General features: G+C 46.7%; 3 protein-coding genes across 3 annotated transcripts; 1 reads left to right on the forward strand and 2 right to left on the reverse strand.

Annotated features, from left to right (window-relative positions):
* Window positions 1-1647: 1647 nt before the first annotated feature.
* Window positions 1648-2628, reverse strand: LOC112027120 (putative F-box/FBD/LRR-repeat protein At4g00315). The gene has a single exon (XM_024059791.2). The coding sequence runs from the start codon at window positions 2626-2628 to the stop codon at window positions 1648-1650; it is 981 nt and encodes a 326-aa protein (XP_023915559.2).
* Window positions 2629-4138: 1510 nt separating this feature from the next.
* Window positions 4139-9106, forward strand: LOC136065832 (uncharacterized). The gene has a single exon (XM_065769555.1). It carries the CDS (start codon window positions 4139-4141, stop codon window positions 9104-9106), a length of 4968 nt encoding a protein of 1655 aa, XP_065625627.1.
* Window positions 9107-10272: 1166 nt separating this feature from the next.
* Window positions 10273-11077, reverse strand: LOC112028796 (uncharacterized). The gene is made up of 2 exons (XM_024061522.2): window positions 11033-11077; window positions 10273-10952 (listed from the first exon to the last, which is right to left on the reverse strand). Exons 1-2 carry the CDS (start codon window positions 11063-11065, stop codon window positions 10413-10415), a joined length of 573 nt encoding a protein of 190 aa, XP_023917290.2. The 5' UTR covers window positions 11066-11077; the 3' UTR covers window positions 10273-10412.
* Window positions 11078-13611: the final 2534 nt, after the last annotated feature.

The raw sequence follows: 13611 nt of genomic DNA on the forward strand, positions 1-13611 counted from the left end.
GGCCGTTACCTCGCGACTTGGACAAGCCGCGAGGTCAAGCCGCCAACCAACCTTATTTGACAAAAAACTGACTCTTTGTATTCCAAACACATGCCACTATATATAGACCCTTATACCCACGAAATCAAGAGAGCTTCTAGAGAGAATTTTTGTGAGAGAAACTCTAGAGAAAAACAAGATTGCCTCATCCTCAATCTTCACTAAGAGACTCTACAAATTCCTCTACTCTCTTCCTCTCCATTGATACATCCTTGAGAGGTCATTGACCAAATACTTTTCTCATCACACTCATGTCTGTGAGAAGGTACATTTGGTGCTAAGGGAAGCAGTTTGGAAGGGACCAATGACTATTGGTTGATGCTATGATTTAGTAACGGAATCCGGTAAGCTAAAGAAGAAATAGGTTCAGCGCAACCTCGTTGGAGCAAGAAGCTTGGAGGGCGTAAGTACACTGGGTAAATTAGGCTTAGAGGGTCTTCTGCTATTCATGTATCCCAACTACATTCTTTAGTGGATTATTTACCGCTTGGAGGGCGGCGGAGAGGTTTTACGCCGAGGGCTTCAGTTTCCTCTTCAATAACACATCACGTGTTGTCCTTGTGTTTACATCTCTCTTCCTTTACCTTTGCCTTTTATTTTCTGTTATGGATGTGATTATAATTGGCTTAGATTGTTTATCTATTATGTGTTTGGCTTATGTTCATGTTCCGCACATTAATTGTTTGATAATAAGCTTAAATTAGTTTTTTGTAATTTGGAATCTAAATGTTCAAAGGTGTTTTACACGCATTTTGAACTTTCAACTATGCACAATATAAAATTGAAGAGAGGGAGAGAGAGAATATACTGTTGAGAAGAAAAAGTTTACACGCAGAAGAGCCCTTTGGTAACTCTGATATTATCTTGAAAATATGATGACTTTCCTCCAAATCCGACAAGCCAGTAAGAATGTCCATTCTTTCCAAGACTTTTGCATTCTTCAGAATATATTTTATGAGTTCCACTTCATGTTCCAAGCTTCTAAATTGTAATAAAGAAACTCTCCGAATACATAATTCTAGACATTTGGGAACATGGAGTGGCTCTGTCCAGCTCAACTCATGTGGTCCTTCGGTATCCTCCTGATGAAACCAGACCCACTAGTAATAAAACATGAAGGCTAAAAGAAGATTAACTAAAATAATAGTATTTTAAAAACAGACTGACCTTATTAATTATAAGGTTCACAAGATTAGGAGCACTTTCAAGCAAATTTGGTAGTAGATGCCATTGGCAGCATCTTACTTGAAGTTGCAGTGATCTCAAATTGTTAAGCATGGGAAGAGAGAAATCAAAACAGGGAGACTGCATGGAAAGGGAGATAATACCACAATAACATTATTACAATTAGAACAAGAAAGAACCAGCAATTTGATAGAGAAACAAAGGGTTAGAAATCTGATGGCCCCAGAATCAAATGATGCCAAAGGAGTTTAGGTGCGTTTGGTGTACCATGTTTTCATTGGCTTATTTTGTCTAGAAATAAATCTTTCTAACCAATAAATTATACCAAACTAGAACATTTGGGCAGCTGTGACTAAGATAAAATGTATTAATCAGTAATGTTTGTTGAACACTTTGAAATAATAACAAACTAGTATAAACTATCTAATCAAGCTTGAAATTGAAGAACGTACTAAGAATTACTACTAAAATACTATAACTCAAAAGGAAGGGAAGTACCTTAGCATACTGCAATGTCAAAGTTTGAGCGTCAGCGAGCAGTCCAAGAAGGTGACTGTAGTTTTCAAGGTCACTAGCTTGTTGCCCATCTTCAAATAAATCAAAGGTCACTTTAACAACGTTGTTCATCAAATCATATTGGAAAATTGAATCGACTAGATTAAGAAACTTAAGATTGGGCACATTTATCTCAAGTTTAAATCTGTGATCTTGTGCTTCAATAATGGCGCTGAGCCACTCAACTGTAGGATGACAGATATTAAGAGCCATTGTATCGTCTTCTTGATCGGTCCAAACAGACAATTTTTGGAGGTGTGGGGAACCAGTTAAGAGGCTATGAAAAGAGTCCTCATTAGCGTACTTAACTTTGAGAAGACGAAGATGCTTGACCTTCGGAAGATAAACAGATTCTGAATGACAATTCAGAACAACCATTCCATATAGTGTCATAATCTCCAGTGATTTGCAACTGAAAACACACTGAGGCAACTCAAATGGTCGCCTAAGAAAGAGCCTGACATCGATTTCTTCAACACCGTGCCTAATTGCATAATAAATCCATGCACGGACATGGAAATGGATTGATTGATTTGGAGAAATGAGTTGGAGTTTGAATTTCTTCAGAGGGACTGGTTTGCGGACAGCCAAAACTCCGCATACAAAATGGATAAAAGTCATGCGGTTATTATTGTCATGGTATCTCTGGTCCGGTTTTTCTGTGTCTTCGAAATCAAGAGCTGGGACCATAGTCCAGAGCGGCTTCCACCTTGTTGACAATATTGATGTGGCGACAGACTGTTTGGTTGGGATAAATGAAAGGATGTGACAGATCAGAGGGTCCGGTAGATTGCTGATCCTGTCGACCTCTACGTAATTATCGCATTTTGAGTTTAATTCCATCGCCATCTAATAAAAAAGGGTCCGATGAAGGTTTAGAATTTGCAGCTCAGCTGAGAAGAACGCTACTGAACTGATTCACCACGGAAACCAGATAGGATATTAGTTTTAATCCAAAATAAAAATTTTGTAACGAATTACCTATGAGTTTATTCAACAATCAACTCCCCCAATTGACAATAAATTAGTCCTGCATGCAAAGAATTTCACGCTTTAAATTCCATACACTTACAAGTAGAAATCAATACACTTGTGTAATTGAAAAATGGCTGAATGTTAGTACACATTTTTGCATACGGTACACTATATTTTGAATTGAAATGTCTTGAAGTCACGATTTCAGTTCAAAAATTAAATTGTGTATACTTTGTGTGTAATAGATCAGTGTGTAATAGACATGCATACAAACAATTACCAAGAAACTAAAAGCATAATGGCCTTCAAAATCATAACTTTACTCATTCAAAAAAAGAAAAAAAAAATCAAATCAAAATACAAAATACAAAATATGATATAATCATCTCCGACCTGAAGCAATTAAGAATCAGACAAGCTGAAGGCCGAAGACTTTTATCAAGGAAGGGAGATTATTGGGAGTGAGGGAGAGAGAAAGGGTAGAGGGATGAAAGGGGAAAAATCTCTTAAGCCCAAGTAGACGGATCCATCGTTTGCACGGCCCTATATGGACGGACCTATTGTGAACAGGCCGGACACAGACGGGCTGAATTATGCTGGGCTAGATTATCCATGGGCCTGTTGAGCCCCTAAGGAGGGATATTTTGGCCCATTCTCGTAAGAGCCCAAATAGAGTCCTTGCGCTAGTAGGACTTCGGAGATCTGGTATACTTGGTAAAAATCTTCCGCGTAAGGAGGAGACTTGTTCATCACGTTTTGGACTCCATAGGAAGAGTCCTATAAGGAAAAGACTTCCGCATCAAGGAAGGGATGTCAATCTCAAGCCACTATAAAAGCCCCAATACCCTCATAAGCCAAGGTACGCATAATTAACCCTCTCTAGCACTCTAGAGTTGTGAGCACTCTTTCTGACTTGACCTTCGGAGGGTATTTGGCCGGCACCACACCGGTGCTCTCTATTAGGTCCTCTTTTTTCTGTGCAGGTGTCGTCTCGAGGGTGCGAGCATTGTGCAACCCACTGTTGATATTTTCGGCATCATCAGTTGGCGCCGTCTGTGGGAAAACGCCTCTAAGTGATTAAGCCACATTATCGTTTCCCGGACCAAAAGGTTGCATGGTACTCACTCGCTCAATGGCAACTACTAATGACGTACAAGGAGAGGAACCACCCACGACTGCCCTCGAGAGACAAGTTCAAACTCTCGGTGCCGCCGTGGAGCGTCTCACCAAACGGAACCTCGACTTGGAAGAACAGCTGCGCCAGAAGAATGCAGCACTAAATGGCCGACCGGAAGATCAGGAAGGGACTAGTGCTCCAAACAGGAATCAGGAGAGACCTGAGGGCAGCCACGCCCCAAGCAGGCCGGAAGGGCAGCATGTGAGCATGCCATCCCTCACGGATGCGACTCCACCACATATAGCTGCAGAGATGCAGGCCATGAGGGAACAAATGGAGGTCATGATGAACGCCCTCAAGGGGCGAGTATCCAGTGACCTTGACGATCTGGTCAATCGTACCGATTCACCCTTCACTGCTGCCGTGAACTCTTTCCCCCTGCCCCACAAGTTTCGCATGCCGAATATAGATAGCTATGACGGGATGAAGGATCCTCTTGATCACCTGGAAACTTTCAAAACCTTGATGCATCTACAGGGGGTACCGGACGAAATCATGTGCAGGGCCTTCCCAACTACATTGAAGGGTTCCGCGAGGATCTGGTTCAGTCGGCTGACGCCGAACTCAATCAGCACTTTCAAGGAACTAAGCGCTCAGTTTACTTCGCACTTCATAGGAGGACACAGGTACAAGAAGTCTACAGCATGTTTGATGAGCATCAGGCAGAGAGAGGACGAGACGCTAAGATCTTACATAACCCGTTTCAATAAGGAAGCCCTCTCAATTGACGAAGCCGACGACAAGATACTGGTGGCAGCTTTCACGAACGGATTGCGGGAGGGCAAGTTTTTGTTCTCACTATACAAAAACGACCCCAAAACCATGTCGGAAGTACTCTACAGGGCCACCAAATACATGAACGCTGAAGACGCGCTGCTTGCGCGGGAGGAAAGGCCCAAGAAGAGAGACCGCCAGGCGGACATGCGCCAGGACCAAGGGCCGAAAAGACAGAGGACAGGGGACAGAAGGGACGACAGACGCTCGAAACCCCCGAGTGGAAGGTTCACTAGTTTCACTCCCCTGAACGCCCCGATTGACCAAGTCTTGATGCAAATCAAAGACGAGGAGAAGCTGACATTCCCGGGAAAACTGAAGAGCGACCCAAGTAGACGGTCGCGAGACAAGTATTGTCGTTTCCACCGAGACCATGGCCACGACACGGCCGAATGCTACGACCTAAAGCACCAGATTGAAGCTCTCATTAGACAAGGGAAGTTGCAGAAATTCATTAACAAGGAGAAGACGGACCATAATCGCCAAGAGCCAGCCCCCCGGAGGGACAACGAGCGTCCAAGACCCCCCGTGGGAGACATAAGGATGATAGTGGGGGGAACCGCATCTACTGGTTCTTCCAAAAAGGCTCGAAAAATGTACCTAAGATCGGTCCTGAACGTCCATATGACGAGCCCGGGGCACAACACCACACGGATGGGGAGCCCTGTTATAGGATTCACCGAAGAAGATGCAAGGAGGCTTCATCATCCGCACGACGATGCGCTGGTCGTCAGCATACGCGTAGGGGACTACAACGTCCATCGAGTGCTAATCGACAACGGCAGCTCAGCAGACATTCTATACTATCCAGCCTTCCAGCAAATGGGGATAGACAGAGCACGATTGGAGCCGGCAAGCGCTCCCCTTGTCGGCTTCGGAGGAACCAGGGTATTCCCAATAGGTTCTATCATCCTCCCGGTAACGGTGGGTGATTACCCGCAGGAACTCACTAGGAATGTAATGTTCCTCGTAGTGGATTGCTCATCCGCTTACAACGGTATCCTCGGACGACCTACGCTTAATTCATGGAAAGCAGTAACATCCACATACCACCTAATGATCAAATTCCCAACGGACTATGGGATTGGAGAATTGCGGGGAAATCAGGCAACCGCTCGAGAATGCTACATTGCCATGCTAGAAATGGAAGATCACCATCAAACGATGTGTCTAGAAGAACAGCGGACGGTCACGGAACCAGCTGAAGAGATGGAGATAGTAATACTCGACGAGTCCAAACCAGAGAAAACAACCAGAATTGGAACATTGGCCTGCCAACCTGTGCGCCAGGCCCTCGTGACCTTCCTCAGGAGAAACCAGGACATCTTTGCATGGAACCATGAAGACATGCCCGGAATCGACCCCTCCGTCATAGTCCACAAGCTAAGTGTGAACCCTTCAACCCCCCCGGTCAGGCAGAAAAAGCGAGTTTTTGCTCCTGAACGGGATAGAGCGATAGCGCAAGAGGTCGGAAAGCTACTGGAGGCAGGTTTTATAAGGGAAGTATATTACCCAGAGTGGTTGGCAAACGTGGTCATGGTCAAGAAGGCCAGTGGAAAGTGGCGGATGTGCGTCGACTTCACAGACCTTAACAAGGCATGCCCAAAGGATAGTTATCCCCTCCCACGGATAGATGCACTGGTCGACTCAACGGCCAGACACCAGCTCTTAAGTTTTATGGACGCCTTCTCGGGCTATAACCAAATCAAGCTGGAAGAACATGATCAGGAGAAAACATCCTTCGTCACCAGCCAAGGCCTCTTTTGCTACAAAGTGATGCCGTTCGGACTCAAGAACGCCGGGGCAACATACCAAAGATTAATGGACAAGATGTTCGCGCACCAGATTGGGAGAAACGTGCAAGTCTATGTTGACGACATGCTGGTGAAAAGCCGTTCCGAAAATGATCATCTAAGCGACCTCCAGGAGACATTCGATACCCTACGGTCATACAACATGAAGCTGAATCCGGACAAGTGTGCATTCGGGGTAACGGCGGGAAAATTCTTGGGTTTTATGGTGTCCCAAAGAGGAATAGAGATCAATCCAGAAAAAATACGGGCCATCATGGAGCTTGAACCGCCAAAAACGATTAAGGAGGTACAGAGTCTGAACGGCAGAGTTGCCGCCTTGAACAGGTTCGTTTCGAAAGCAACAGACAGGTGCCTACCTTTCTTCCGCGTATTGAAGAAATCATTCGAGTGGACGGAGGAGTGCCAGAAGGCATTTGAAGACCTAAAGAAATACCTTTCCTCACCACCTTTGCTCAGCCCGTCCAAACCAGGGGAAGATCTCTACTTATACCTGGCCGCTTCGCGGGTGGCAGTAAGCGCGGCCCTGGTAAGGGAAGAGGAAGGGGCTCAGCGGCCCGTCTATTTCGTAAGCAGAGGGTTCAGAGGGGCTGAAGAAAGATACCCCCACATGGAGAAGCTGGCCTTCGCGCTGATAACCGCAGCTCGAAAACTGAAACCGTACTTTCAAGCCCACAGCATCATCGTCCTAACGAATCAACCCCTAAAAAGGGCATTGAGCAGCCCCGAAGCAGCCGGACGGATGGCCCTGTGGGCAATAGAACTGAGCGAGTTTGACATACACTACCGTCCGCGAACCGCAATAAAAGGCCAAGCCATAGCTGATTTCATCGCCGAATATACGCAAACAGGGGAGCAAGGGCCACAAGCCCTCAGACTATGGAATATCCACACGGATGGATCATCAACCAGGATAGCGGGGGGCGCCGGGGTAGTAATTCAAACCCCTGACGGAGACATAATCGAGTGCATGATTCGTTTGGACTTCCCGACGACCAACAATGAGGCCGAGTATGAGGCATTACTGGCAGGAATAGACCTAGCGAAAGCAGCAGGCGCAGAGGCCATGGTTATTCATTGCGACTCGCAGGTGGTAGTCAATCAGATTAATGGCACCTATGAATGCAAGGGGGATAAAATGAAGAAATACCTAGAAGAAGTCAGAAGACGGATCAACTCCCTCCAGGTCACATTCGTCCAGATCCCAAGAGAGGAGAATGAATATGCTGACCGGCTCGCAAAAACCGCCTCCGCAGTGACCATGACGACCCCCGATCGGGTGTTATCCTTCATCCAATACTCCTCAATCATTGACGGTGAGTCGGAAGTGCAGGAAGTAAATCCAGAGTACGATTGGACCACACCCCTATTAGCCTACCTAAAGGAAGGCACGCTCCCGGACAGCAAGGACGCAGCCAGAAAGTTGAAGGTGCAGGCTTCGCGGTTCATAATGATCAATGACATTTTATACAAAAGGGGATTCTCACGACCATATCTAAGGTGTTTGGGTCACAAGGAGGCAAACTATGTAATGAGAGAGGTCCATGAAGGCATCTGCGGAAACCATTCGGGGGCGCGATCTCTGGTACACAAACTGATCCGGGCTGGATACTATTGGCCCACGATGCAGAAGGACGCGCAAGCCTATGTCAGGGTCTGCGACAAATGTCAGAGGTTTGGTAACCTAATTAGGCAACCGACCGAAGAACTGACCCCCATGACGGCCCCTTGGCCATTTGCCCAATGGGGACTAGACATCATGGGACCTTTTCCGACGGCTGCGCGACAGCTAAAATTCTTAGTGGTAGGGATCGACTACTTCACCAAGTGGGTCGAAGCGGAAGCGCTAGCAACTATCACGGAAAGGAACATCAGAGGTTTCGTATGGAGGAATATCATATGCAGATTCGGGATACCAAGGGTCCTCATCTCCGACAATGGGAAACAGTTCGACAATAAGGCGTTCCGAGATTTTTGCTCAGAGTTAGGCATAAGGAATCATTACTCGTCGCCCGCGCATCCACAGGCGAATGGCCAAGTCGAAGTCACGAACCGGTCCTTGCTCAAAATAATCAAGACCCGGCTCGAGGGGGCAAAAGGTATATGGCCCGATGAGTTACCAAGTGTCTTATGGGCATATCGCACGACGGCGAGAACGCCGACGGGGGAAACACCTTTCAGACTGACATACGGTAGCGAGGCCGTCATCCCAGCAGAAATAGGTCTTACAACCTATCGAGTGGAGAGCTACGATGGAGGCAAGAATGAAGAAGCTTTGCGACTGCAGCTAGACCTAGTCGACGAAGCCCGGACTACAGCTGAACAGAGGATAGCTCGATACCAAAATCTCATGGCAAAATACTACAACTCCAAAGTCAGACACAGAGACTTCCAGATCGGAGACCTTGTGCTTCGGAAGGTTATAGGAGCAGCTAAAGATCCCTCACAAGGAAAACTTGGTCCAAACTGGGAAGGGCCATACAAGATCTCGTCTTGGCAGAGAAAAGGAACCTATCATCTCGAAACCATGGACGGACGGAGACTGCAGCACCCGTGGAACACTGAGCATCTACGGAGGTATTATCAGTAGATGCAGCAAGAAGAGATATTCACCCGCCGCAAGCATTCCAGCTTATATCTAAAGTTTTTAGTAGTTTTTATTTTCTGAAGAACAATTTTAACTTTTTCAATGTTTTACTTTGAACAAACCTCTCTACTAGCGCCTTTTTAAGCCTAAAGGGGGCAGGCACCATTTTCCTATAAAGACCTCTTTCAGGTAACAAAGTGTACTTTGCCGAAACTGTTTTGTATCATAAGTCCCGAAGGCCGTCCACAAAAATGGACGGACCATCCCAAGTATAAATCCGTACAATAAACGGATCGACAAAACCGTCCACCAAATGGACGGACCATCCCAAGAGGATGAAAACTTAAGTCCATATAATGGACGAACCAGTTAAACCGTCCACCTAATGGACGGACCATCCCAAGAGGATGAAAACTTAAGTCCATATAATGGACGAACCAATGAAACGATCCACAAGGTGGACGGACCATCCCAATAGGATGGAAACCTAAGTCCATATAATGGACGAACCAATAAAACTGTCCACAAGATGGACGGATCATCCCAAGAGGATGAAAAATAAAACTGTCCACAAGGTGGACGGATCATCCCAAGAGGATGAAAAATGAAACCATCCACAAGGTGGACGGATCATTCCAGGAGGATGAAAACTTAAGTCCATAAATGGACGGACAAATGAAACCATCCACAAGGTGGACGGATCATCCCAGGAGGATGAAAACTTAAGTCCATAAATGGACGGACAAATGAAACCATCCACAAGGTGGACGGATCATCCCAAGAGGACAAGGACCATCCTATAAGGACTAAAAGCCACTAGGCCAAATAGTAGACGGACTTGAAAAGGATCAGACGGACTCCACAAACTCCGTACAATAAGCGAACCCAAGATAACATCCGCTAAACGGACAGACCTCACAAAAAAAAAAAACAAGAAGTGCGATACCCAACGGATTGGCACAAAGCATAGCCTACCTGACGGTTGGTTTCAAATTATGCAGAAAAAGCATGTTCAATAAACAAACCGACATGATGGATGGATTCAAATCGTACATGACGGACATGTTCGAACCATTCAATAGCAAATAGTGTGGGGGACGTACTATAATAAACAGGACGGACCACAATTAAGCATAAAAATACGTTAAAAAAAAATGCATTCCACAGAAATGACGGACTTAGTTTATAAAAAGCATGACAGTCAATGTATAAATAAACCCCGTAAAACATGACGGGTGTCATAAATTGTTCCAAAAAAAAAAAAAAAAAAAAAAAAAAAAATTATTATTACAAAATAGAGCTGGCATAATCAAGCTCCGTCTTCTTCTACATCTGGACGGTCCCCAGCATCTTTGACCTTGCTATCCACAGCGGTATGATCCAAGGGAGCTTCACGGACGACGCCATCCTCATCAAAAAGAGCGTCGGTATCCTCCGTCTGAGCAGGCTGGGCAGTAGACGGCTCCGGGGCAGAGACGGAAACGGCAGACAAGTCCAGGTCAGGATATAATCTCCTCACCTGACGGAGGGCATCGTCAAACCCGTCATTGTAGACTACACTCAGCTCCGCGATAACCTCGCTGGAGTCACGGTACTCTCGTACGGCTTCCTCCTTGGCATGACGGACCTCGTTGTCTTTGTCCACTAAGGCTTTTTTCAGGTTTTCAACCATCTGAACGGCCTCATCCCGGGCCGTCTCGGCCATCCCCAGCTTTTTCTCGTGAGTGATCTTCCAGGCCTTCAGGTCGAGCAGATCCCCCTCCGTCACCTTGGCCTTCTCACGGAGTCGGCCAATGGTCGTCTCTTGATTAAGACACCGTCCCATGAGGCCCTTCGTCATGATCATAGCCTGAAGACGGTAAAAATAAGTTAGCAAAACATAAAGCAAGAAAGGGATGAACGGACGGAATAAGGTGGACGGATCATTACCTGGGCAATGCTGAAGAGGGCCGTCTCTCCCATCGCCTCCGTCGAGTGGTTTCCAAGATCCTCGAAGTCGTCGGTAGTGATGATCGACGACATCCTTTCCAAGGCATACTTGGAATCCTCGCGGAGCAAGACGGGTGGTTTCTTCTGCTCGCCTGGCTGACCCGTCATCAGCCCTTTGCCTTTACCGTGCTTGGACGGAGGGACTGACTTGCTCCCCTCAGCCATCAAGCCAAGGACTGGGTCCAAAGGAACCTTGGGCTGCTTAGACGGACCGTCACCCTTCATAGGCAGCTTCCGTTTTAGAGAGGGCTTGCTAGAGCCCGTCCCCATGGCGTCCGTCCCTTTTTTCTTGTTCTTCGCGGCTTGAAGTCTTATGGCCGCTCGTCTCTTGGCATCCTCCATCTCTGAAAAAAGGATGACGGATTATGGAGCAATAATAATAAAAAAAAAGGGAGTGAAAATGGCAAAAGGAGGACGGACTTACGCAGACGGGTCGTTTTCTCGTACTTTAGGGCTGCCGGGGTGGGTTCAGGACCGTCGCAATACCAATGAATAGTATTGAGGTTGACGAGCTTGGCCCACGTCCTCTCCTCTGGAGTTGTCTTGGAAAAAATCTTTTCAAGGAAACTAAACTCCTCGAGTGTAACTTGGGGACGCCGTCGAACTGCAAAATAGAAGACGGAGGTTAAAAACATTACAATTTACATAAATGAACGGAGTGGTTTACAACGGACCATACCAGATGAGTTTAAAATGCCCCAAACTGTGTCGACGGGCATGAAGTCCGTCTCCCCTGCATGACTCATCCAGTCGTCTCCTTCCATGAAGAAGTAACGACTCTTCCAGTCCCTGTTTGAGTCCGGGGTCTCGTAGATAACTTTCAGAACGGGACTCCTAGGGACGAAGCTATACATGCCCCTTGACTTATCTATTTCGTCTGGACGGTAGCAATGAAGGAACTCTCTTACTGTGAGCCTCCTCGCTCCGTCCGACATGGCTCCGTACAGGACCTCCATGGCAATAAAGACCCTCCAGGCGTTTGGGGATACCTGGCTGACGGATATGCCTAGGTAACTTAAGAGTTCGCGGTGTAGTGAACTCAATGGGAACCGTAACCCAGCCTTTAACACCGACTCGTACACGCCCACTCCGTCCACTCCTTCGTAATAACACTTCTCCGACTTGTAAGGTAGACGGATTGGGATATGGTCAGGAATTTGGTAGCGGTCCCTTATTGTGTTGAAGTGACCCTCCTTGATGGTCGACATAAAAGCGTGGACCGTCCACTCTGGGGGCAAGATGAACTCCCTAAGTCCATCAACCCCTACGACGGACCCCACTATTTGTTCTTCGTCATCTGGAACCTCCTGGGCTTCAATCATCTCCAGGCCCTCATATGTTGAGGACGAGGAAGATGACGACGGACTACTCTCGCTTGAGACGTCGTGGTCTTTGGGACCTGACGGATATATCCCCTCGTAGTCCGCCCCGTCGGGAACGACCGACTGGTTACTTGACGCACTAGACATTTCCTACATATAATTAAAAAGCCTAAGACTCTGACGGGTTGGAGATAACGACGGACTCATTAAAGTGCGAATAAAGAAAAAAGGAAGGACGGATATAAGATAACTCACCAGGAACTTGTAGTTGGATACGACGAGTGACGGATACTTGAGTGAACGGGTTGTGCTCTGACAGACGTGACGGACTCGCTCTGACAAATCTCTTCCAGCAGCAAGTGGAGAAATGAGAGGCGGAGGCCTAATATTTATACTGGGAGTGCACGGAAGACGAAGCGACGCCTCGTTCCAAAACAACAGCCACTAACAGATTGACATTTGGCACAACGCATTAATGCGCCAGCCCCTGACTCAGCATTGTACGGATGAAAATTACAGACAGGCTACCGAGTTTTAAATCCTTCACCCCATGGGTCCGTACATATGTGCTGACGGACCCATCGGGTGAGGGGGCAGCTGAAAGGGGAAAAATCTCTTAAGCCCAAGTAGACGGATCCATCGTTTGCACGGCCCTATATGGACGGACCTATTGTGAACAGGCCGGACACAGACGGGCTGAATTATGCTGGGCTAGATTATCCATGGGCCTGTTGAGCCCCTAAGGAGGGATATTTTGGCCCATTCTCGTAAGAGCCCAAATAGAGTCCTTGCGCTAGTAGGACTTCGGAGATCTGGTATACTTGGTAAAAATCTTCCGCGTAAGGAGGAGACTTGTTCATCACGTTTTGGACTCCATAGGAAGAGTCCTATAAGGAAAAGACTTCCGCATCAAGGAAGGGATGTCAATCTCAAGCCACTATAAAAGCCCCAATACCCTCATAAGCCAAGGTACGCATAATTAACCCTCTCTAGCACTCTAGAGTTGTGAGCACTCTTTCTGACTTGACCTTCGGAGGGTATTTGGCCGGCACCACACCGGTGCTCTCTATTAGGTCCTCTTTTTTCTGTGCAGGTGTCGTCTCGAGGGTGCGAGCATTGTGCAACTCACTGTTGATATTTTCGGCATCATCAAGGGATATAAGATTATTGCCGGTAAGTATGAAATTAACTAATTGA

Source organism: Quercus suber, unplaced genomic scaffold (genome assembly GCF_002906115.3).
Source record: "Quercus suber isolate HL8 unplaced genomic scaffold, Cork oak 2.0 scaffold_1203, whole genome shotgun sequence".
NCBI lineage: Eukaryota > Viridiplantae > Streptophyta > Magnoliopsida > Fagales > Fagaceae > Quercus > Quercus suber.